Source organism: Camelus bactrianus, chromosome 4 (assembly GCF_048773025.1).
Source record: "Camelus bactrianus isolate YW-2024 breed Bactrian camel chromosome 4, ASM4877302v1, whole genome shotgun sequence".
NCBI lineage: Eukaryota > Metazoa > Chordata > Mammalia > Artiodactyla > Camelidae > Camelus > Camelus bactrianus.
The window spans coordinates 46,804,947-46,832,041 of record NC_133542.1 but is presented as its reverse complement, the minus strand read 5'-3'; the positions used below and the strand labels follow the sequence as shown (position 1 = coordinate 46,832,041).

The following is a 27,095-nucleotide window of genomic DNA, read 5'->3' as shown; positions in this document are numbered from 1 at the left end:
AAACAACACACAAATAGATGAGCCAAGGAAGAAAGATCAAAACAAAGAAACAAGTTAAAAAAAAAAAAAATCCCCTTTCCTTTTAGCAATCAACAAAATAACAAAAAAGAAAAAGTGAAAAAGTCACCCAGAATATATGACCATGTAAGCATGGGCACTCTTGCAGAAAACCAAGTCTGCAACCCAAAGCCATGGGAAATTTAAATTAGAGCAAATGGCCACAATAGGCAGGGAAATCTGTATAGATAAAAAGAGACTGCTGAGGTTGCAGGTATACTACCACAGATCTTTTGAGATTTCCAAACAAACTTTATTAGTTTTATTAATTTAAAAAAATAATAAATAATAACTACCCATATTATTCATAAAGAAAATTAAGTTTTTCCCCTTAAATCAAAATATACATATGTATGTGATATACCTAAAGGAAGAGAAAGGATCCCCACTACTTGATACTGAGAATCAGCAAATCTGAAATTTGCTTTACACCTCTCTCTCCTTCTATACTTAAATCATGTTAAAGCAATTTAAAAATTTAATGAAAGGAAGAAAAAGTCAGAGATGAGACCCTTCGCTACTGATGTCAACCTAAGTGGTGGCACAATCACACAGCTCAACACAACTCCTCTTAGACTACCCATAAAGAACCATATACCAAAGTTAGTTTAACTAACCAAAACGGCTTGAAAATTAGATGATCTGTGGTACAACCATTAAATTTTATCTGTTAAATCTGATAATAAAGGAAATTTCCCAAACTAGAACATCTCAAACAGAAGAATAAGGGGATTTATACAACAATCAGAGTAGTCACGGTATTAAGAACCAATACAAATATTCCACAACTTAGGACCTGATGGTTTTTACTTGTAACTCCCCTGTGTAGATACACTGAGGTTGAATAATATGAACACATAAAAACCAATCATACTAGATTAAAATAAGAAATCTTTTAGCAATATTTAAGTTATATTTATTCTCTCACAAAATTTATATAATTTCGAAAGCAAACCAAAAGAAGTGGAGTAGATACAGGGTAATGAATAAAGAGCAAAATACTAATTATAGGAGAGTGAGGTGACTTTTCAACAATGAAATTTGATTGGCAATTAAAATCATCCTTCAAAGTAGAAAGTAATGTTGTTTCTAAATAAAACCACTAAATTCATTTTTGTTTAAATCAGACTATTTAACAATAAAAAATGGCTACTGTAATATAAGGAGCAACAAGATTGTGGTTGCATGCCTTTTCTTTAAAGAAAACCTCCTTTCTTCAGTTAAATTTGCGGTTTTCCTTTATGTCCTGAATTCCTCTCACCTGACTTTTCAAAGCATAATTTTTTAAATTATTTTAACAATCTTATTTATCAGCCATAACCAGTCTGTTTCCTACATCTTTAAAATTTCTCATTAACTACAAATATGCAAAGAGTATTGAAAACTTTTCTAGAAATTAGGGCTTTCCCTCCTTAGAGTAGATAATTCTGTTACAGACGCTATTGAGTTACAAAGCAAAATCAAAAGTGACCTACGCACTTCAAGGGAATTGCCAAGAAAACACTTTCTCTCAATGAGTAGTTCTACACAGCCATCCTTTCATCTTGAGGTAATTGTAAGTTGACTATATATTTAGGCAAAAGCAGAAGAGAAGGGTACAAATTTTTTCTCATTATAGAATTAATGCTATCTTCCCTTAAAATGTATTTGTAAAAGATAGGGATAAGAGCAGATACTCTCATGTCCACCATTAACTAATTTTCAAAACTGTAACAAAAGCTGAAATTCTAAGGTAAAATGTCATAGAAGTATAAGGTACACACATTTAGCAGACAAGATCCACTTTTAAATAATCCATTATTAGATTGAATTTATATATGAATCCAAATCTGTATTACAAAAACAATTTTTATACCCAGAATTACATCTCTATCCAGAGCTAATGCTATTAGATCAAGATTCAAAAACTAAAGAACAAGTCAGATCTATTCCTGTAGGTTTTCTTAAGTATATCCATGTAATTTAAAAAGAAAATGTGACCTTACACATGATGGATGCTCAATTAAAATATTTATTTCCTTATTATCAGTAGAATGAACAAGTAACTCAAAAAATGCCAAGAACTTAACCACAACAATAACTTTAATTTGTAACAAAACAAAGATAAACAATGACTGAGAGATTAAAAACTTCTGGCTGAAAAACTTGCTAATCAGTCAACACTTTTACTTCATTAAGTGTTAATAACCAAGAGAATGTTAACAAGAGATTAGTAAATTATCCTGAAATTAAATACAAATTTAGTAAAGTCTTAAAAACAGGATCTACTTAAGAGACATGATAATCTGAGTAGCCTTTACTCTTGCAAGGGAAAAAAACATAAATGTTCTCCATTTCTGTACTTCTTTTGAAAAATGTTGAGTCTAATTATATGTAGTTCATATCAAATTTTACCTTCTGATCATATTATCTATATATAAATTATATTTATCCTCTTAGACAAGTAATCTCTATATGCAACAGATTATAGCAAACAGCTACAGGAAAATTATATTTAAACACTCTTTACCGAGACATCAGGATTCAACTTCCTGTGACAATTAGATAAGAAGGACAATGTTGCTATCTAATTGTATGCTTCACCATTCAAAAAAAAAAAAAGTAGACTTGTAGATAAGATGACTAAGTAATATTTTTTTGGCAACTAAACTAAGTCAGTAGTTCAATAAACATGCTATCTTCTTATTAAGCAGTTTCCAACAAATTTACCATATCTTATATGAACATCAAATCAGTTTCTAAAAGAAATGTCAAGAAAAAAAAATAGTAAAATTTAATTCCCTCCCTAGGTACTTAACGCTATTGAAAAGAAAAGCTACTGTAAATGAACTTAGACTAAAAGTCATAAACTGACTTTGGAAGAACGCATACCTAAGTTGCTGATCAACAGTGAAATCACAGAAATTAGTGACATACAATATCAACATTCCAAAATGTTATTAAAATCCAACCCAAAGCTGCCTTAGCATTTCTGGGATTTCTAATGAGATTTTCAGTCTGCTGAACAATGGCCATAAAAGGCTTTCAAACTTCACTCCATTCACAAGTAAAGTTGAAATTGAACATTTTTATTTCTTCTCTCCCTATGACAACTTCACCATGGAACAGTGAATAACACAGCGCAAGTCATTATGCTAATTAGAAATTAAATAAAAAGATGCCCTCACAATAGTTAAGTGTAAGGTGACATGCTACAACTAGAGACACAGTTCAAAAGCAGCTTTAAGAATTGTGTAGTACAAGCTTACAAAAGCTGAAAACATCAGAGAGGGAGCTCTTTGGTGCTCTCAGTCACTGGAACTCTAGCATGTGGCCATTTTTCAATTATAAGAGAAATTAAACTATACATCAATGAGAAGTATATCAAATAGCAACCCACTCTTAATGACTTATTAGGCCATAAGATCTCTCAAGAAACTGTATTTACAGAAATTAAGCTAACTGGTTATCTGATGAATGCAGAAAGGGGGGAAAATACCACCTTTAAGATTTCAGGGCCATTGAAAGCAAGGTTTAACTTATTAATGTTTCCAAAATAACAGAATGTGCTTCTTTTCTCCATTAAAAGATGGTAAGGAAGAACACAAGCTATAAGAAGCCAAAGTTGTATTTTAAGACATGGCTGTACTTTGAACAACCCTGCATAAAATACACATTTTAAATAGCTGGTCATGTCCTTTGACCAACCCATAGCATCTGGTCCCTCTGAGAGAATTTTTCTATCCGCCATAAAGTTGCATAAAATATCCAATTTTTCTTAAAGGGAAAGAAAAAGCAGACATGAACAAGAAAACAGGTAGAAAACACTGGAACAAAATGACCAAGAAATCTTCCAACAGCATTATGAACATACACAGAACATAAATACCTTTCTCATTTAGGTTGAGGTGGCTTCTAAAAGGACATGTTATTAAAACATTTAATCATACCTAGTCACATACTAAACCATTAATTAAACATTAATGGTACCATACAGTCTTAGGGTTTCCAGCTTTTATTCTTCCTCTTTGCATTTAACCTGAACTTTAAATCCTATCCATTCTTCAAGACTCGGTTCAAAGGGCTACTTCTCAATTCTGTTGCGTACTTTGCCTATCCACAGTAATCTTTTTAAAAAAGTCTATTACATTCATCTGAAAATGATTATGTACTGTGCCGGGGCATCTCTTATATTTGTAGAAACGTATTTAACTCTAGTTTTACAGTGAACTTGCCATACTGTCATGCATTTTAAGGTTTTTAAAGGCAGGGACTACATAGCAATTCTCAAATCCCATCACCTTAGTTGTATAGTGACATGTACACTATTAGCATCCAATAAGTAATTATTGGATTAATTTAAAGACTTCAGATTTAGGTTTTAGCTAGTAGATCACAAAATGTCACCAAATCAAATAAAATTTATTGAAATAAAGTGCCATACAAGAGACATGTTGTCCAAAAACAACTTGGGTTCACAAAAACACTTGAAAACTTTTTTGAAAAGCAAGTGGAAGCTATGTGCCCATGCTTGTCACAGTAATAGTAAATTCCTCTTACTTGTCAAAACTCTTCCCAACTATATTAATTTAGTCTATCCATTGTCTCATTTTGGCTTATAAACTTAATGAAATAAAATGTATTATTTTACCAATAAAGGAATTAAGTTACCCAAAGTCACAGCATCAACTGTGGAGCTGTAACAGACCTAGTAGCCACCACTGATTGAGAACCTACGTCCGTTACCTCATTTTAGAAGTAAACTTTAAACTGAGAACTGAGAGAGGGATGATAAGGCATTAGCCAGACAAGGTAGAAACTGATCCAGGCATATGTAAAGACCCAGATCAAATAAAATATGACATATTTGAAAAACTGAAATTCAAATAGGTAACTCACTCTACTCCAATTTTAATTAGTTATCAAGTCTTGGTTGAGTGCCTAATAAATACCAGGGATTCAGCAATTGCCTCTAGATGAGTTTTTCATCCTCTGAAATTATATCCAAAACTTTATATGTATATTTTTTAGGGCTGAAAGTGACTTGACAGAAAAAACAGTTAAAAGACTTACTGTGCTAAATCATTAAAAGCCATAATTTTACTTCAATTTCAAAAGCTGTGATTTTATTTCACTAAAGCCATAATTTCACTTCAGCCTCCTATAGTACTATATAAAGAGCACTACTCTGTACACGAAGGGCGAACTTCAATTAAATTCACCCAAAATTTGCGAGGTATCCACTATGTGCCAAATGCTGACAAACTAAAAGAACAATGCGCCAAACTGTACATACCGAGGGAGTTCTACATTAATGTAAAATTCTACACCATATACTAGGAACTAATAAGGTTTCTTCAACTTTCAAAAATGTTATACTCTTCATTCTTCAAAAGGTAATTTCTTTTAAAATCTGAAACTATGTAATTTTTTGCTAAATCTAAATCTTTCAAAATTACTAAATGAGAACAAAACAAGACCAGGAATACATACACAGCATGATTCTGAAATTGGACTGAGACTATTATACATTTGTTTAAAATACATTTTTAAACTGTAACAAGTATACTATTCATCAACTACATAAAATTACTATTCATTCACTTCCAAAAAGTATTTGTTACATGCCTAATGTGTCCAGCTCAGATAAGTGTAGAAGACACAAAAATAGTCCACAGTCCTAGAAATGAGAAATGTCTTTACATACGACTATGGACTGATCTCCGGTATACACTGTTAACAGAAAAAAAAAAAAAAAAGGCAGAGCAAAGTGTAGATAATATGCTACTGTTTGTTTCAAGAGGGTGGGTGAATATGAAGTTATATACATATTTGCTTTTTTTTTTAATGTAAGGACAAACCATCAATTTCCTTTTAACAGTTACCCCTAAGAGGAAGAGTGGGAACAAGATGAAGACTGGACAGAAAATAGACTTCTCTCAATATATTTTACCTTGTCTTGTTGATTTGAAATCTTATAAACATTTTACATAATTATGAAACAAACTGAATTTCAAAAGGTAATACTGAAAAATAACATATGAAAAGCAAAATGAAACAAATGAACCTATCTATGCATCTAGTTGACAGCACAGTCACAGGAAGAGAAACCTGCATTTAATCAAGCTTCTGTATCTAACTACCAATTCACAGGAAACAAAGGAACAGTGGAGTATATTAAATATCACAAAATTCAGAGTCAGGAAATTCTAGAGGAGAAACAACCCAGTTAGTATAACAATTAAATTACAAGGAAAAGAAGCGGGGAGGGTATAGCTCAAGTGGTAGAGTGTATGCTTAGCATGCAAGAGGTCCTGGGTTCAATCCCTGGTACCTCCCCTAAAAAAACAAAAATGTAAACCTAATTACCTCCCCCACAAAAGAAAAAAGAAAAAAAATTATAAGGAAAAGAGACAAAACATACAAGGAGATAAAAGAAGAACCTATAGATTAAAGGACACTTATCACCCAATTACAATAAATGGTTCTTATTCAAATAAACTGTAAGGAAAAAAAATTAATTAAACAGGGAAATCTGAAGGCTAACTGATTATTTAATGATAAAAGAATTACTTGTAATTTGTTTAGGTATGATAATGTTTCTTAAAAATAATCTTTATCTTTCAGAAATACATATTGAAATATATAATGTTATGTATATGTATACAAATGAATGAATGAAATGATGTCTGTGATTTGCTTCAAAATAATACAAGGGCATGGAGTTATAGATAAGAAAAGATTGGTCTTAAGTTGACAATCATTGAAGCTAGTTTATGGGACACTGAGTCCACTAAGATTCTGTTTTTGTATACTTTAAAATTTCCATAATAAAAAATTAACAAAGAGTTAACAATTACTCCTAGAGCTAATAATATTTCTTCCCTGTGCAGGAAAATAAGTTGCTGATTATTCCTGTATAATTCCTACAGAACTTATTATCTCTCCCCATCATTTGGCTATCTTATACAATAGTTCTCCCCAAACTTGAGACCCCCTTCACAAATTAAAAAACATGCTGATTTCCTTTGGTGCATCTTTTCTTCAACCAAGAGATCTACCTTTCTAGTATCTAAGAATTGCAAGTCACTCCTACTGGGGTAATAAATAAAAGAAAGTAAAGGATGAGAATTTTAAAAGGAAGACAAATGATAGAGCAGGCATAAAGAAGTCTCAGGAAAGAGTGAAGAAAAGTGAAGGAATGATGACTAGACCCTAGAAATAAACTCCTACCCACCTCAGTAGAGAGAGCTGAGAGCCACATGTAACAGGCACTGAAGGCCTATGCTTTGGTGTGAATGTACTACAAGCAAAGCCCTCATCATAAAGCCGTATGTACTGAGGAAGGCTTGGGTGAGCACACTACCTAACTGCTGCATCCCCAAGGCTTCAACGGATCCTAAGGAAGCTAATCAACAACTTCAAATTAGAAAATCAGAAAAGTACTGAACATTTAGAGAAAGAACAGAAAGGGGAAAAAATGCCTCCCAGTTGTACATTATCTGCCTGATTGTGTATTCTAATTGTGTATTAAAGCAAAACATTTATATATCTCACTGGAACTAAAGTAATGGGAAAGATCCTCACATTTCCACAGAACAAGAGTGGTGCTGCACTCATTACTACAAATTTAACAACAGTAAATGGAAAATATGGATGCACTTACATAGTCCTTCATACTTTCATGTACTACCTCAAATTCACTAATCCCATTTTTTATTAAGTGTTAAGTTTTCAACCGTATCTATTCCCAAGATTTTAAGGGACTTAACTCCCATGGTTAAAAGGAGGGTTCCATAAATTACTTGAGCTTCTTATTATATTTCGTCTCTTCAATGAAACACTAAGCCACTTAAGGCTAAAACTATGTCTTTTACTACTTTAAATCCCTTCTATGTATTCTGCATGGAGTAGATGCTAACTAAATGTTTGGTCATTTAACATTTAACGAAAAACAAAGTAATATACACAGCAAAGAATTACTCCAAATATTATAATAAGGCTTCTGAGGAAAAGACCTGCCTTCAACAGGTTGCTAATCACTTCTATCGTATTGATATTTCAAATATGCCACAGTTCGAGGGGTTTGGAAAGGAAGAGGAACAGTACACAAAATCATTATTGTTGCTGTTTAACAATCATCATCATTTCAAAAGTATGCCAGAATTTCCACAAACTTCCACTGATGTGAAAATATCTTCTCTCTAAAGACTATTATACAAACTGAGCCAGATCTACCCCCAGACCTATTTATGAATAGGATAATAATGATTAGAAAGTAACAACACACTCAAATAGGCATCAGTACTGAATATATTGCTTATTAACTGGAAAGAAATAGGATTATGGCATTGGCAGGTCAAGGAAACAAAATAGGGGATATATATTTGAATATTTGTAAGTTTGTAAGAGTCAAGCAAGTTAATTTGCAGAATTGCACAATTTGTTCAATTTGACTAGAACAAAAAACAGTAAGGAAAAATTTCCACATGGATAGTAGGAACATACACTGAATGTCTGGAATCAAGAATTACTTGTAATTACTTAGGTCTTGAATCAAATATTTTTACCAACATTGCAGGAAAAAAGTGAAACAAATTTATACATTACATACACATGAAACTCAAAAGAAATATATACCTATAAGAATGAACTAGTTTCTAAAAACTTAAATGGATGAAAACATATAAGGAAAATCTGATGCAAAAAAAGCCATTCCAAAAAAACATAAGCCAACAGAAGCAACAACTATAAAAAAACAAATACTAGAAAAAAAGCTAAGAAATAACAAAGAGTGTACTAGTAAATCAAACTGAAATGTGCAACATGATAAGTCATATAAAAACCACTGCAGTTAGTTGGAACCCTCATACATTACCGGTGGGGTGGGGTATAATGGTGCAACCACTGCGGAAAAGTTTTGCAATTCCTCAAAAACTGAAATACAGAAATGCCAGAATCCCATTCCTAGTTTATACCCAAAAGAATACCCAAAACAAGATTCAAATAAATACTTGTACATGAATGTTCACAGCAGCACTATTCACAACAGCCAAAAGGTAGAAAGAACACAAATGTCCATCAACAGATGAATGGATAAACAAAATGTATATACAGACAATGGAGTATTATTCAGCCTTAAAAAGGAATGAAGTACTGATACATGCTACAATATGCATAAGCCTCCAAAACATTATACTAACTGAAAGAAGCCAGACACAAAAGGTCACATATTGAATGATTCTATTTACATGAAATATCTAGAATAGGTAAACCCTAAGAGACAGAAAGCAGATTTGTGGTTGTCAGGGTCTGGGGCAGGAGGGAATAAGGAGTAACTGTTCAATGGGTACAAGGTTACCTTGGGATGTGGTGAAAATGTTTTGGGGTTTTCCTTGGTTGTGATGAAAATGTTCTGGAACTAGAGGAGCTAATAGTTCTATAACATTGTGAATATCCTAAATGTCACCAAATTGAACCTTCAAAATGGTTAATCTTATGTTAATTTCACCTCAATAAAAATACAAATACCATAAACACAAATATCCCACCCCCAACCCAAATGCAGTTCAAGAATAGCCATATTTCTTATTGTGTTTATACTGTAAAATACTAAAATTGTTTTCCAGAGACTTCTCTACATACCTGATTACCAGCTTCCTTTTCTTCATTCCTAAAAGACATACCTAAGTCCATCAGTCCCTTACCTCTAGAATTCTCAATTCCATATGGCTCTCCTACCTTTTATCCGATTCTCACCAGCCCTCTTCAATCCCTTTCATTTTGCCCTGAGAAACCCTAGTTCTATTGTAAGCCACCATCCAGTTAACCTGCTCCTCTTTCTGTGGAAAGATAAGCTTTCTTTTAAATTCATCAAGTTTTTCAGTATGTAAATTTGAAATGACAATGAGATACCCAAATGGAAATATTCAGCATGGTGGACATGGAGAACTTAAATTCAAGAAAAGTGGTTGATCATTATGAACACATTAGTATTTGATAAAACTAGGTGTCACGTTAAGGGAAGGCAATTTAGAGAAAGAATAGGCTAACTGCTTGTTTTGACCTTCTGTAATGTTTTGCAAAACTGTGGATCATTTGGTTTCTGTCATCTTGCCCCAGGTATTACTGGGAAAAGTTATAAAATCCTTCCAAGTGAGTTCATTACAAGTTCATACTGTTTCCATTTTGATTGAATACTACTTCTAAGCAATCTTTTTATTCTCTTATTGTTGACTCGTTAGTGCAATGATTTCAGCCTAGGAGCTTCAGACTCCTGAGGAGCTGTAGAATCAACCCAATGTGTAGCCAGAGGGATGCATTAATTATATAAGGACATATATGTGGGAGACAGGCCTTATATTTTTCAAATGTGCAGACAATGCTGTGGTTAATAAAATACAAAGTCACACATGAGAGTACTGGTTAGTTTTTTGCTAATATGTATTTTTTCAATTAACAAATACTAAAAATATAACCTTAGTCACCTGGTGGGTCTACAAATTGTTCTAAAGTTAAAGAGGTTGTCATCTTCAAAATATTGGGAACCACACCTAAGACTACTCCTTGTAGCACCTAAGCTTCTAAGTATCCCCTGCCCACTTCCACTTTCATTTTCCCAAGAAAATCAAACACATCCTCACAAATTCCCTCATCTGCCTCAATCCACCTGAATTTATTCTTTCTTCTCTACCTCTATAAATATTTGGTAATTTAGCAATTAAATGCCTCCTTCCTTCTAAGACTAACTCAGACACATATACCTGATCCCATCTCTTACTTACCTCTGCCACCCCAATCCATCAAATGGGTTTAATCTTGCCTTCAAAAGGTTTTCCCCTTCTACTTAAAAACATTATCAAATCTCTTATTTTGACAAAAACTTTACTTGATTCTGCTCTATTTTCTAGCTACTATTCTATTTATTTTCTTCCTTTTGCTGTCAGATCCTCAGAGCTGGCTTATCACAGCCTGAGCCAGACATCAATTTTGTAAATAAGATTCTGCTGAAATAGCCATCCCATTTCTTCAGGTATCATGCTGCTTTCCTACAACAAGGGCAGTTAAGTAGTTAGGAGATCCTATGGCCTCGAAACCTAAAAATATTTCATCTGGCTCCTTAAAAAAAAACTTTGTCAACCTCTGGGGCTCCAAAGCATTATCTATATTCAACACCACCAATTCCTCTGAGGACAGGTGAGGACAGTTAAACATTTGGGAGCACCAGTAAAGTACCATAAGGGCATTTCAAGACCATCAATTTTACAACAATGTACAGGGAAGATATAAAAGAAAACCATTTAGGATAAACCATTTGCATTCTTTCCTACAGCCTACTGTAGACTTACAGCTTTTCATAGTTTCCTACCTCACAAACTATGAAGTTTCTAAAAATCTTAACACTAATTCCATATCTTCTGTGTACCAGGCATTCTGCGTGCTTGCTATCTGGCTAACTCCTAGTAAGCAAATCAATTAGGAAGAGGCAGAACCAACAGTGTTGGCAAATGAGAGCACAGGGCCAATGTCAGAGGTGGATGGAGTACTCACCTGTGGTACCAAGCAGAGAGAGAGGGGAACTAAGATTTCAGGTCCAGAAATGGCTCTAGCCAAACAGAGGAAGCAGTTATGAATTTGCTTACAGCAGAAGCAGAGTGTCTTTGATATTGTGACATACTCTTTCTGACGTTCAGACAGACCACCATTAAAGTAGCCATTGGTAAAAGAGTCTCATGAGAAACAAGCCAAAAAACAAGACCAAAAGGTGAGGAATTAAATGGAGCAGACCCTATTGGTCTTTTGTCTCCAAAAAGCAGTCTTCCTTATTAAAGATGATACTACTTTTCAAAATGGCCAATATGATACTAACCTTCATTAACAGACTTTTCACATCCCACAAGATTGAGAAGGATATCATCATCTTTATCATCAACTTCACATCCCAGCAACATCCAGCTTTCAACGTTTTCGCTTTCTGAAATGGTACTCTCCTCCTCTTCACTTGAACTGACCTCTATAATCATGACCTCTTGGATTGTACCTGATCGCTCTCCAGGTTTAGTCTTCTCGATATCCCTCTTGCACTTCTTATCTGCCATCTCATTAGAATGAAGAGAAGCAGAAGGACCTTGGGTCTTTTCTTTTGTGTGAACTCTAAAATTCTTTCTTTTACATTTGTAAATACTATCTTCATCAGACAGTGTGATGACGTCTGACCCATCTGATAGCTGGATGACCTCACTATCTGAAAGGATAATTAAGCTCTTCTGATTTGGCTTACTACTGAATGATTCAGAATTCCCAGAGTTCTTCTCTTCATGTTCTTCCTCCATGATGACATCATCAAGATCTTGGGCATAATGAACTTGGCTGTAGAGCTGAAATTCCACCTCACTATCAACACTCAGTTCACTAGATGATTCTTCACGATAAAGGTCATCTTCATATGCTTCTATAGTCTCATAACCACCAAACATCATGGAAAGTCAGTAATCTTGATGCTGTAAAAGAGAAAGTGATAAAAAGAATATATTTTAACAGCTCAGATCATGCCTGCTTAGTGCATAATGATGTCACCTCTTAATTTCTATGAAGGCCATCATTTTTCTCAATGATATATTAAAATACCTTTTTCTCTCAAAGTAGTACCACTTCTCAAGGATTTCTAAATTGTTATGACCTACTCTAATAATGCCCACCCCTCCCATATGACAATTACTACCAACAAGTTGAGTTATAGTTATTAATGGAAATGTCATATTTCACAAGTATGTTGAAAAGGAAAAATAGAGTGAGATCTCCTGTTTCAGACACCTAACACTTCCCCAAAGTGTTAAAAATCACAAAAATACTTTAAGTCATTCGCACTACTGTTCCATCCATTCTTCATCTTTTCCCTGGTTCTGTATCTCACCTTTTTAGGTATACATTCTCAGACAGGAATTTTACTTCAACTATGACTAAAATCCACAAAAGGACACAATTATCATATTTACTGTTTGGATGTAGTTTTTTTATTCTCAGTTAAAAAAATTAATCTCATAGCCTTCTGATCCTTGACCAAAAGAATACATAAAAACACCTGATAAACCTAGCTACTTCTCTACTAGCTATAAAGATGTGTATAAAATACAAACTAATCACCTAAAATTGAGGTAAAACTCGCTTTCGGCGCACTTTACTTTCTTACTATGAGCATATTAAATCCCACTCATCCTTCAACTCAGTTTAAATGTCACTTCCTCATGGAAGCTTTCCTTGACCCACCATACTAAACTGTCAACCCTTTATAGTTTCCACAGCACTTTATACATTTCATAACATTCACATTTCTAATTACTAATGCAATGTAAATCTCCCACAAACACAAATCACATACCCTAGGAGGGCAGGAACTATATGCACTTTGTTAAACAATGGATTCCCAAAGCCAAGCAGAGTAAAGAGTATTCTGCAGGATCTCTACAAATGTCTGTTGAATTAATGAATGAATAAATGAACAGTTTCATCAAACATTTGTTCTTCAGTTCTAATAAATCTAATATGTGCCTAAAATATGGAAGTTATGATGAGATGAATTTTGTAGTTGTCTCCAACTACTCTGAATAGCCTCATATCATCAACCAAAAATCTACACAGGTGTTTCAATTAAGTACTGATGGAATATTGATCAAGATAAGAACTCTGGGGGAAAAAAACACTTATTTTTGTTAAAAAAAAAATCTGGAACAGTCTAGAGGACAATAACAATGACAATTTATTCTTTCCACTCTACTTTTAGCTATACAGATATAATTTAGAAAGGCTAATTGTTTTCTTAGTTTACCAATTCTCTGCCCAAAATGTCCAGGTACTTTTGATGACAGAAGCTACTGTCTCCAAGAATCAAATGAACAGGAACCAAAAAATGTACTACACTCATGCTGGAGTTTCTTGTTTTACAGAAATAAAGAAACCAACTTTTGCTGTACACCTTAAACTTATACAGTGTTATACATCAATTATATCTCAGTAAAGCTGGTTGGGGAAAAGATGATTAAGTTCTGAGTTAACAATGTACTGTATACTTGAGATCTACTGAGAAGATTAATTTTAAATAATCTAACAACAACAAAAAAAGATAAATATGTGAGGGGACAGATGTGTTAACTAAACTTAATACAGTAACCATTTCACAAAATATACATATTTTAAATCACGTTGTACACCTTAAACTTACACAGTGTCATTTACCAATATATCTCAATAAAGGTAGGGGGGAAAGCCCCAACATTTAGTGTCTTTTTTCTTTCTAAAAGGTATAAGATATCTATTCCCTTTTTGCAAATGTCCTTCAGGTTGCTATGCTGTTGTTGTCATATAAGTTGAATGTGGCTGTCTGAATAATAATGCTCATATCATTTATCAGTTTATATTGAAATGTTAGCCTCAGAGGAATTCAAATAAAAGATGAATCCTTTCCTTTTTATTTAATAGGTAAATTAATTCTAAAAGAAGTCAAAGGAATTATGCTTCCTTCAAAATCCTCACTGGACCCAACCTGAGGATCCAGTGTGGACTTAAGATAAAACATAATTCCAGTGCAGCACAGAAAAAATTAAAGAGCTAAATTACAGAGTTACAAATTTGTACTACTCTTGGAGCCATCCCAAAGGAAAGGGATTAAGAATAGAGCCATAGGCACACCTGTGAATATATGCCAAAAATAAACTACAGAAATAAAATAAAAACTGACTTCCTCGGGCCTAAGGGTTTATCTCTTTCCCTGAAATGTAGAAAAATGAATTTAACAATTTAGCCCCTATGGCCTTTAAGAGGATTTTGTACCTTCTGTACTTGAAAATTGTGCTCAGCATAACCTGCTCTTCTATTTATGTAGCTTATGTATGCCAGAGTTAAGGTTTGCCTGAGGCTGTTTTGGTTTATGTTACTACTTTAATTATATTCAAGTGCATTTAATTTACTTTTTAATGTACACTAAGAGGACGAATATGAAAAAAGTATATACAAATGTGTATATATATATATGTCTTGATTCAGAAGGATTTCTCAGCTTTTTGATCATTGTACACAATTCTCAAGGATACTTAGCTAAGTAATATAAAGCCCCTATGGAAGTCACGAAATTTTAAATCTGGAAGAGACCTTTCAGATTATCTCATAAAACCTTCTCAATTTATATATAAGGAAACTGAGGTACAAAGAGATAAGGAGGTCTATCCAAAATTATTTAGCTGGTTAGGAACATAGCTAAAACTGAGTCATATTTCACTGACTACTCAGACAAGTATTCACTAAGATTTTTTAAAAATTAATAATTTCAAATAAAGATTTTTTAAAAACCTCCCTTCAAAGATATATTTGCGTTGGTTCTAACACCTAAATTTACCTCACAAATATCCATTTTACTTCCCAGTGGAATATAAAAACTGTGAAAGGTATTTTAATTGGAAAGAAAAGCATAACATTTGAACTCGTCAGTCTACATCCAAGAGCCTCCCAAAGACTCTTTGGTACCCAAAGACTATAGCAATCCCATGACCAAAAAAGATGGCTCTTACATAGGAACTTAAAATATCAGTTTGGGACTAAAACTTATCTGAAGAATTTAAATGGCTTAACAAACATAAAACAGCTATAGAGAATAACTGTAAAGGCTCTCACCATTCAAAAGTGGGAGCAATATTCATTCACTGTTCTTAAACTAGACAACTTAAGGCTTATTTAAGCTTCCAGATTTTACTATACAATCTTTAAAACCAATACTTCTGCTCAGTCTATCAACTGATCATTCCAGACGTTTTGCTCTTGTCTTCAATGACTTTAAGCCTAGATGTTTCTTCTTGATGAGATGGTTATTCATCTCAAGGAGATTTAAATCAAATTCACAGCTTGATTTTAAGCCACGTTTTCATTAAAACGTGATTAATAGTTTAATTTCAACGAAAAATTACTCATAGTGAGTTATCCTGACAGTAACAGATTTGAAACACCGTTGTCTCTAGTGTTAAAATTTCTGTCCACTCTTCAAATGTGACTTTCACTTTGAAGTAAATCTGTGATAGCGAATCCAAATGTGTGAAACAATGGTCAATATAGAAAGAGGAAGACAGAATACAAGTTGTTGATGGGAGAAAATTGTGTTAAATTTATTCAGACAAGTCCAGTTGTTCTTGATATAAAGTCTTCTTATGATAACTAATCCTATTTCAAAACACTTTCTTCATCTTTCCCTCAGACCTTTTTCATTTTGCTACGTAGTATTTTATCCTTGTAACTATTTTACAGCCCTCACTTCCACTTCTTCCTCAGTTCATTCCCCACCCTCAGATTCTCATGAAAACTGCGGCAGTGAACTGTCCCCTAAGCACAATACCTGTCTAAAATATACATATAGCCTAAGTATTCAAAACACAAAGTCAAGAGTTTTGGGAGGGACCTGAAAGTCATTAAATTGAACGCTCATTTTATACATAAGAGAAATGGGCTCTGAGACATTTGTTTAGCCACTGGGTCTAAAAGATCTCCTAATTCAACCCTGTAATGTGAAATTAAGGTAAGTTCAGCCTGAAGAGATTTCTACAATCACCGGCGCGAGTCGGTGGTGGAGCCGCGTCTAGAACTCGGGCCTGCTGACTCTCACCCAGTCAATTCACTATATCCGCAGCTCTTAAAGTTGAAGTTAACAGCCGGCTCTCATGAGGTGAGGGATAACACAGTCCAAGTCTCCCTGTTTTACATGCGGGAAGGGGCTCATGTCCCGAAATTTTTCTGGTCCCACAGCTGCAGCTATTGCTTGTGACAGCTGAGGCTGAAGCTAGCCCAGGACTGTTCCGTCCTCAAAGGCCGAGCTCCCTTTGCGTTTAGCTGACTGACCGGCTTCCCTAAAAGACAAGGGAATCTTAGGGACGGGGGGAGGTAAAATAGGAAGAAACGGCACTCCCATCGAGGCCATGGGCGCCCAGACCTTTCTGAACCACCACCTCAGGCCTTGGAAGAGCAGGCAGAAGCGGACACCCCAGCGAGTCAGCCGAGTCGCGTGCGGCAGAACTCGACTTGAGAGGCCACCAGCCGAGTCCCACTACAAGTGAGGAACGGGGAATGCGGAGGCCGGCGAAGGGACACGCGCTAGTTCCACAGCCCAGAGGGCGAGGCGGAAGGGAGGCAGGGGTATCCCGGCCGCGGACGGCTCGGGTCCATCACACATACTCACTGCCGCGGCTGCGACCAGGAAGCACCAACCAGGAACCAAAACGCGTAAAGGGACGGGGAGGGGCGAGGACAAATGAGGTAAGGAAAGCGCGTCCGCGCGGACCCGGGAGGAGGGAAGGCACTTCCGGGGAAAACACAACTCCCGGGAGTCGTCTTCCGTCCCCGCCCACCCGCCGGACCTTCCAAGCGCATGCGTAGTAACTGTTAACCCTTTCCCTTCCCTGCTGATAATCTTTTGGTTCACCTTTCTTGCTTTGCTCTTTCACCTCCACAGCTTGTTTCAGAGACCCTAGGGCACACCATATTTGAATGACTTGCACGGTAGAGATGCTACTTATCGAGCGAAACCGGGGAGGGCTAACACCTTTCTGTGCCCGCAAAAAAAAAACTACATCTCCCACGATGCTTCAGGGTGGCTCCTAGGCCGGGCTCCGCCTCCTTGCTTGACCTCTGGGGACACTCCCCAAGTGCCACGTGGCGCGGGAGCTGAGCCGTAACCCCGGTAGGGGACGAGGGCCGGTAGGGCAGGCGATTTGGCTGACAGACCCGGGGAACCCCAGCAAGGGAGAAGCCTCTTTGAGAGCGCCTGGCTTCTAGATCCTTCTCTCTTGAGCTGGGTGACCTTAGGCAGGTCTCTTCCACTTCTAGGTTGAAGTTGAACTTAGTTTACACTGGGGCGCTTCCGGCTCTTTTTTTCCTAGAACACAAGGCAACAGATTTAACTCTTTGTGAACCTTGAAGAGCTGCACTGTTGCTAAAGGTAGAAGTCAATACTGGTCTCTCGGAAGCCCCCAGAGGCAACAGATTGTGTTGGGAGACTCTGGCTTTTGTTCTTCTTCTTACACCTTGTTTTGATAGTTGGTAGTAATAAACCCAACTGTACAACTTTACAAATAAGGAAGTACTTTATCACTTCATCAGCCCTTGGCAACAGTCTTGAAAGATAAGCTTGACATTATTTTTGCCAATGTTCAATTAACGTCTGTTAAGAGCCAGGCAGTACTAGCAATTGCAAATAGAGTGTTAAATTTTTGAAGTCTCTGGTCTCATAGAGCTACAGTCTACCTGGGAAAGCAGAATACAGATACCTTGCTTATAGTCTAAGAGTTTGACCAAGGAAAAATAAGTAGAAATTTTAGTTAACATTATGGTAAGTGCCAAGAAGGAGGACAGGATACAATGAAAAGGTAAAATTGGAGGACCCATTATGCAGAGGAGGAAACAATAAGAAAAATGAGCCACAGAGATTATTAGATTGTTAGGTAATGTGTACTGTGTAGAACAAGTATTATCTTTTTTAAAGATGTTTAATTATGTATTTGGTGGCACTCACAAAAATTCCCCCTGGGTGAATGACTCGTCCTTACCCTTCCATTGCAGAGGGAGGAGCAACTTCCTTCCTTTTATTCTAGTTTATTAGTAGTATCTGGAACCTCTGAAAACTAATCGTTTTGAACTTTTACCAGTTGCCTTTTCCATTACTGTTCATTCACTGAAAGCCTGCTATGTAACAGCCCCTTGCTGGCCACTTCAGATATCTTGTCTCAGATATATTGTAAGGGAGTATTAGCCCATTTTACCAGTGTGGAAACTGCAGCTTGGCGAGGCCATGTGACTTGATCTAAGTCACAGAACTGGGATTCAAACTCAAGTCTAATCTGAGTCCTAGACCCATGTTCTTTTCTACACCAACGCTGTCTTTCAAAACTAAACTCCATGAGGGTGGAGACTATGATGACCTGCTCCTTTCTCACCCAGCACTTAACCCAAGGCAGAGTATATAGCAGGGTCACAGAAAACCACTGTGGAATGAGTGGATTCAGCACGGGCTGTTTGCTAAATGAAGGCCTAGATGCAGTATGAACAGTGTTGTGGAACACTGGAGGAGGGAGCACCTAGCTGCTTAGAGGAAGTAGAGAAGCCTCCTGAAGAGGAGGAGACCAAATAAGTGGTCCAATCCAGGATTCTGACAGTAAAGAACACCAACAGACAACTCACCAAAGAAATCCCAAAGGCTATGAACTATAAGAGGTGCTCAATGTCACTGATAATCAGAAAAATGTGAATAACTTCATATACTGTGGATGAGAATACAAACTGGAAAAGTCTTGTAGGGAGCTAATTGACAGGATCCATCAAAATTGTAAGTGAGCTGTGTTCTTAAATGTATGTGGAAAGATTGTGATAGGAAAAAAAGGAAATGGTATAAATATTCACCAATAGAACAAGGATACATCTATACTATTATAAAAAAAAAACTATGCTGCTTTTAAAAGAATGAGATGAATATATACTGACATAGAAAGATCTCCAAGACATACACTTAAGTAGGGAAAAAAGGCAAATTGCAGAGCAATAGGTGTATTCTGTACTCATTTTTGTTATAGTTTTAAAGGACCTGTGTGACTATATATAGATATATGTGTGTATATAAATGCATAGAAAAATGCTGGATGGATGCCAATCAATAACAGTGGTTACTGACTTCTGTGGGAGGGAGTGGGAGTAGAGGGGGATAAAGAGGGACTTTCACTCAAAAAAAAAAAGTGAGGTGTGATCCATTGGGAAGAACACTACAGCACTTCTGTGGTACTCCTACCAGAAGCACATAACCTAAATATAATCATGAGGAAACTATGAGACAAAAATAAGTTGAGGGGCATTCTACAAAATAACTGACTTGAACGCTTCAAAAACATCAGTGTTAATAAAACACAAAGAAAGACTGAGGAACTGTTCTGCACTAAAGCAGAGTAAAGAGACATGATACATGATAAATTCAGTGCATGCTCTAGGATTTTCTGTAGCCATAAAGAATATTATTGGGTCAACTGGCAAGATGCAAATAAATCTAGATTTGATTGCAGTGCTGTATAGATGTTATTCTCTTGATTTTTAAATTTATATTATGGTTATATAAGAGAATGTCCTTTTTTCGGCTATACACTGAAGAACTTGCAGTAAAAGGGCATCATGTCTGAAAGTGATTCTCAAATGGTTCAGAAAAAAATTGTGTTGGGGACAAAGAGGAGGGAGAGAGCAAGGAGAATGATAACACAAACATGGTAAAAAGTTAACATTTGGGGAATCTGGGTAAAATGTATTTGAGAATTCTTTCTATTAATTTTGCATTTTTCTCTAAGTCTGAAATTACATCAAAATATAAAATTAACAGGAAAGCTGAAAAGAATGAATAAGAGTTTGCCAGATAGAGAAGACAGGGGAATCTTCTGTCAAAGGAACAAGATAAGTGAAGGAAACTGACAAGTGTGAGCCTTGTATTGAGAAACAATCAAGTGTCCAGAGGTGGCCTGGTGTCAGAGAAAGGGAGATGGGGGAGAGTAGGAATGCTGAGCAACACAACCCACAAATGCACACAGTTCCCTGCTACCTAATATGGGAAATGAAGAGTACGTCTTCTTTATGCCCAGCCTCAAGCCCTGCAAAAAATTATTCAAGTTCTTATGGCTGCGCTGTCATTTTCATCGACAATTTCTCTTCATCCAGTGACTGTAGAATAAGAAACTCTAGGACAGTGGCTGAAAGGGACATCTAGGACAACTCCCTCATTTTGCAGAAGGGAAAACTAAGGCCCAAAATGAAGAAAGAATTTGCAAGTTCCCAGCAAAAATGTTAACACCAGCTTCCAATTCACAGTCCATCATTCTTTCGATTGCACCAAAGTCTGAAAGGTTGAGGCAGAAATAGAGACTGGCAAGTGAAATGACTGAATGTTACCCTTTAAAGTTTGGGTGTTTTTCATTAGCCACAAATACAGACTTAATTTCAGTACAGTTTTAAAATGTAATTATAGAAACTTGTCACTAAAGCCCATATGTTGCAACTGGTAAATGATATTCAATTCAGGCTCCTAGTCTGAAGCAGCAATCAAGGTGATTCTCAGGAATTCTCAATGACATTGGTACCCATCTGGATTTGTTGAAAAGTTTAACATCCTTTTTTATTATTCATGATTTTGCAGTTCTTCAAATTGCAAGGTGATGGGGAGAGCACGCAATTTTCATCCAGGCCATGAAATCATTCTTGAAAATTTGGACATTCATATAAATGGCTTTTAATTTTTCTTAGAGACTGCTTTTCCTTACAAAATCATGAAACTTTAAAAATATATACCATAAATTAAACTACGTAAATGATAATATTCTCATTATAATAAAATCCTAGGGATAAGGAGCTAGTATTTCAAGGGCTCTATTCTCATTTGTTATTATTCCTAGTTGGAATTGTATTCCTCAAGGCTTAGATCTAAGTGACTATATAATGAACATTGACTAGCAAAACTATTGAGATTCTAATGTATTTAAGAATCATCAGATTTCATACAAGAAATTTCAAAGCATGTCATCAGTAACATATTGAGAAGCTGCACACTCCAAAAGGCATGCCTTTATTTTAAATGTCTATAAGCCTGGACCCACAGATTCTAATGCATGAAGGGACACACATGCTCAGTCAGGAACAGACCCTATTCAGGTCTCATCATTTAAGGGGGGAGCTTTTTCACCTGCCTGTCCTAGACTTCAAAATCATGCCTGCAATTGTCCAGACATGTCTTTGTAATGATATTAGCATTAATTATTTTACTCAGGACTTTAGGTTGACAACAGAAAAAAAATCATTTGCAAATAATCAAGGTTACCCTATCAGATGAGCTCTATACAGCTCTATAAAAGTCAACATAAGCAGAATTATATACAATAAATTATAGATGTTATGCTTTGTGTTTCAACCATTAATATCCATTGTCTCTTACTAAATTGGTTAAATCCTCAGCAAGGTGGGACTTAAACGCTCTCTATTTTGTTTTTGTTTTTGTTTTGGCAGGGGGAGGTAATTAGGTTTATTTATTTATTTTTATACGGAGGTACCAGAGATTGAACCCAGGACCTCGTGCATGCTAGGCACACATTCTACCACTGAGCTATTCCCTCCCCCTTCACTATCTATATTTTGGCAGAGTCCATATGTTTTTCCTCTGCCTTCATTCTGGATCTGATATTCTTCTCTGGCTGTTACTAGTCTGCATCTGTGTGGTGTATTTCTTTTATCAGACCTAATTTCAGAAGATTCAGTCTCCCTATCTGCAAACCTCAAACTTCACACTTTCTGTACAGTCTTCAACAAATACATTTGCATGGCCCTAGCAATCCCTGTTCTTGTTTAGCTACTGGACAGATCTATTAAAGTCCTGGAACTACCACACATTTTCTTCAGGATGTTCAAACATCTCTCTCTTGAGAATGGCTTCTTTCTCTCTGACGTGCTGTTGCTCTCAAAACTCACTCTCTCAGTTTCTCTTTTCTGTGACTGTGCTCAGCTGTGCAGGAAAAGTGAGAAGTTTTATTGTCTGCGTTGGTTTCTTGGCACAAGAGGAAGTCTTATCTATCTGACTGAAATATTACCCAAAGAAAGTTCCAGGCTACTTAGAAGACACAAACTCAGATTCTGTTCAAGTAGTGTTAGCAAAGGCCCCAGTATCCTCTCTTCAAAGACCACCTGGGCAAACCTTGACCAGATTAGAACAGGATAGAATTGTGTGAAATGGGACCAGAAAAGCAGTGGGCAGGAATTGGCTAGGAGCTATACTGGGTGGCAGAATGTTAAATGGCATGTATCTTTGAAAATAAGACAGTAGCTGTAGACCACAAAGAGTACTGCAAATCAGGTGAGGTCCAGCAGAGTAACCACAGACTATCAGGACTAAAATGGATCTCATGTGGTACTGGAGCAGGAATAAACATCAGAAAGTCAGAAATAATAGACTTGTATATTTTGGTATGTGATAAAAATAACATTTCAAATCAGTAGAGAAAAGATGGAAAATTTGATAAATGGTACCTGAAAGAACTGCAAACATGAAATTACAGCCTACCTCGTACTATTCAAAAAATAATTTACTGATAGATGAAATTCTAAGTGAATTAGAAAAAAATATTTTAAAGTGTACTATAAGGAGAAGAATACCATAAACAAAATTAAAAGACAAACCGCAGAGTGGGAGAAAATATTTTCCCCACTTACACCAAGAGATATCACCCATAATATATAGAGTTCCCAGAAGTCAATTAGTTACCTAAATACTACCAGAGAAAAAGAGCCAAGGATTAGAACAGGTAGTTATAGACAGAGAACTAAAAACAGGTTATTAACTTGAGATAAACAATCTTCCTAATAGTCAGATAAATGGACATTAAAACATAATACACATTTTTATAAATCAGATTGACAAATTTTAAAAGATTGATAATAACCTTCATTGTTTCATTCATTCAAATAAATATTTATTGAGTGCCTATTCTGTGTTGTGCATGGAAAATGTTGGGGAAAACAGACTCAATCCCTGCATTTATGTCTTTGTGTCAAAAATTAGTCTCTTGCAGTATACAGTTGGATCACGTTTTCTTATCCATTCTACCAATCTCTGTCTTTTCATTGGTGCATTTAATGCAATTATATTTAAAGTGATTATTGATTCTGCCATTTTGCTATTTGTTTTCTATATGTCTGATCTATTATTTGTTCCTCAATTCCTCCAGCACTGCCTTCTTTTTTTTTTTTTTTTGAGTTATTCTAGAGCACTATTTTGATTCCCTGTTAATTTTCCTTTTCTGTATCTCTCTTAGTTACTTTCTTAGTGATTACTGTGAGGATTACAGATAACATACTAAATTTATACCAATTGAATTTAAATTGATACCAATTTAGTTTCCATAGCATACCAATATAGCAGAGTCGCCTTTCTCCCCATTTGTGCTGTTATTGTCACAGATTACATCTTTATATATTCTATGCCTATTAACATAACTTTATAATTACTGCTTTGTGCACTTGTCTTTTAAATTATATAGGAACAAAAAGAGGATTTACAAACCAAAAAATACAGTAAAACTAGCTTTATATTTACTTTCATAGTTGCCTTTGCCAGAGATCTTTATTCCTTCATACAGCTTTGAGTTATCATCTAGTGTTCTTTTGTCTTAGCCAGAAGGATTTCCTTCAGCATTTCTTGAAGGCCAATTCTGCTATAGATAAACTCCATTGGCTTTTGTTTATTTGGGAATAGCTTACTTTCTCCTTCATTGTTAAGTATATTTTTGCCAGGTATAGAATTCTTAGTTGACAGGTTTTTTTTTTTTCCTTTTGGCACTTGATGTACATTATCCCACTGCCTTTTGCTGTCCATGATTTCTAATGAGAAAATTGGCTGATAATTGCACTGACGATTCTTTGTATGACACAAGTGGCTCCTCTTTTGCTGCTTTCAAGATTTTCTCTTTGTCTTTGTCTTTCAACAGTTTCATTATAATCTGTCTCAGTGTAGATCTCTTTCAATTTACCTTGCTTGTAATTTGTTAGGCTTCTTGGATATGTATGTTTATGTGTCTCATGAGATTTGGGTGGGCCTTTTATGACTATTCTTTCTTTAAATATTCTTTATGCCCCTTTCTCTCTCTCTTCTCCTTCTGAGATTCCCATAATGTGTACATTGATGTTTGTTGATGTCCCATTAAGTCCTTTAGGTTCTGCTCATTTTCCTTCTTTCTTTTTTCTTTCCATTCCTCAGACTAGGTAATTTCTGTTGATTTATTTTCAGATTCACTGATAGTTTCTTCTGCCAGATAAATTCTCCTTTTGAACCCCTTTAGTAAGCTTTTAATTTCAGCTATGGTGTTTTTCAGTTTCAGAATTTCCATTTGGTTCTTTCTTATAATTTGTATCTCTTTATTAATTATTGATGCATTTTTCTCCTGATTGCATTTAGTTCTTTGTGATGGTTTCTCTTAGCTCTTTGAGTGTATTTAAAGCAGCTAACTTAAAGTCTTGTCTAGTATGATGGGTTGAACTATGTTCTCCAAAAATTCACATATTGAATTCCTAACCTCTAGTACCTAATGTGACCTTATTTGGAAATAGGGTTGTTGGAGATGTAATTTGTTAAGATGAAATCATTAGGGTGGGCTCCAATCCAATATGACTAGTGTCCTTATAAAAGGGGGAAATTTGGACACAAAGGTATGCATATAGGGAAAACATTTTGTAAAGATGAAGATGAAACATCAAGCTGATGTTTCTATACCTGTCATTGCCAAAAAACTACCAGAAGCTAGACAATAGATATGGAACAGATCCTGGAAAGGTACTTCATCTAGGAAGTGGGTTGAAAAGAAGAGAAAGGATAGTGAGAAGTTGGCTTTAGCTTTTACTTAATAGATTTTTGGGTTGCTATACCTTGTTGCAAATGTGTATTCATGTTGTAACTTTGAAAAATCAATAAGTATTTTTAATTAAATTTTAATTTAAAAATCTTTATACAAAGTAAAAAAAAAGTCTACTTAACTGACCAATTGCTACCATTTTTATTCTCTGGAGCCCCACAATGCATTAAGATATCAGAAAGCTTGGATGTGAATCCTAGATTGTGTATGTTCTCTACCCCTCCAGATCCACTCTTCTGTACCTTGCTCTAATGCTCTGGGAGGGCTGATCTCTATGGACTGTCTCCCATGTCTTCTAGTCTTTGGTTGGGGTTGAACAATAGGAGGTATGAGCAGAATTTAGGAGGGCAGAGGCCTAGAGAGATGCACTCAGAGAAAGGGGAAGTAGTAAAATCCTCTAGCCACTACCTGAGCAGGCAGGGTCAATGCACTAGTTTTTAAAAAATTCTCTAGTTTCAGTAGCCTTCCTCTGAGGGGGCACCATGCTATTCTAAAGTCCATCAGGGACCTTGCAGCCCGGAGCAGGATTCTGCTGATTCTGTACAGCTTTCCACACAGAGCCAAGGATGTTATTTTGGGGCTCAGTAATTTGCCATCAAGGGAGAGTGGAATGGCAACATTCTCCTGTCTTCGCCCTACCTCCCAAGGTTTTAATTGAATAAGTCTGAACATCCCTGGAAAAGTTTAGCAGCTATAGCAAAAGTATGATAAGATCATATTGTCATATTACAAATCATACCATCAGTTTAGATTGGGAAAGGATGAGGGAAAGATAGTACAGCAGAGGCAGGGAGACCAACTGAGCAATTGTTGCAGTCATCCTGGGGAGAAGTGACAAGAACTGACCCAGGAAAATGGCAATGAGCATGGGCCCAAGAGACGTGGAAGAGGTAGAATTAACAATACATAGTGACTGGTCCAGTGTGGGGAAGAGAGGAATCCTTGAGTGGCTGGTGGAACTGTTTATTAAAACAGAAAGCAGAGAAAGAACAGATTTTTAAGGGGACTACTTTTAGATGTATTCATTTTGAGATGCCTTTGTCATCCAGGTGGTGAAGTCTGGTAGCAACTGGATATAGAAGAAAGGTACTCAAAAGAGAGAGCTCTGTATATCCATGTGTTGTATATTTGGAAGTCTTTAACTGAGAGATGACAACTGAAACCTTGAGTGGAAATGAGCTTTTTCAAGGACAATATGAAGAGTAAGAAGAGAATCAGGGACAGAACCTCGGGGATTGGACCCCAAGGTTTAAGAGACAGATCAAGGAGCTTGCACAAAAGGAAGGAGGAGGAAGGATCAGATACTGGGATAATACGGTTAGAGAAGTAGGAGAAAACTGAGAAGGAGTGGTGACTTCCAGAAGAGAGCCTAGGAGACAGGATCGATTGTGGCATCAGATAACACCAAGTGAAAACCAGAGAGTCCACTGGATGAGACAGCCAGGAGGTCTCCAGTGCCCATCTTCAGAGCAGCCTGACTGAGGTGATGGGAACAGAAGCCAATGTGCTCTGATCTGAGAGGAAGTGGGAGATGAGGTTACAGAGACACACATGGCAAGGCTTTTGAGGACCATAGCAGAGAGGGAACAACATCAAGATTTGAGGGGTTTT

General features: G+C 36.0%; 1 protein-coding gene across 4 annotated transcripts in view; it reads right to left on the bottom strand.

Moving 5' to 3' along the window:
- The window catches only part of ZCCHC7 (zinc finger CCHC-type containing 7), a 214,916-nt gene extending 197,529 nt beyond the window's left edge, over positions 1 to 17,387 (bottom strand). For 2 of the 4 annotated variants that reach the window (XR_835149.3, XM_010952881.3), the window contains exons 1-2: positions 17,249 to 17,387; positions 11,906 to 12,536 (exon numbers count right to left, since the gene is read on the bottom strand). Coding sequence is in view for 3 of the 4 variants with exons in the window: in XM_010952881.3 (XP_010951183.1) it covers positions 11,906 to 12,515 (610 nt within the window). In the remaining variant the exon portion in view is untranslated. Of the gene's footprint in view, positions 1 to 11,905; positions 12,537 to 17,002; positions 17,218 to 17,244 lie in introns of those variants that run through there. The other 2 variants (XM_010952882.3, XM_045515202.2) reach the window with 2 other exon arrangements.
- Between the last annotated feature and the right edge of the window lie 9,708 nt (positions 17,388 to 27,095).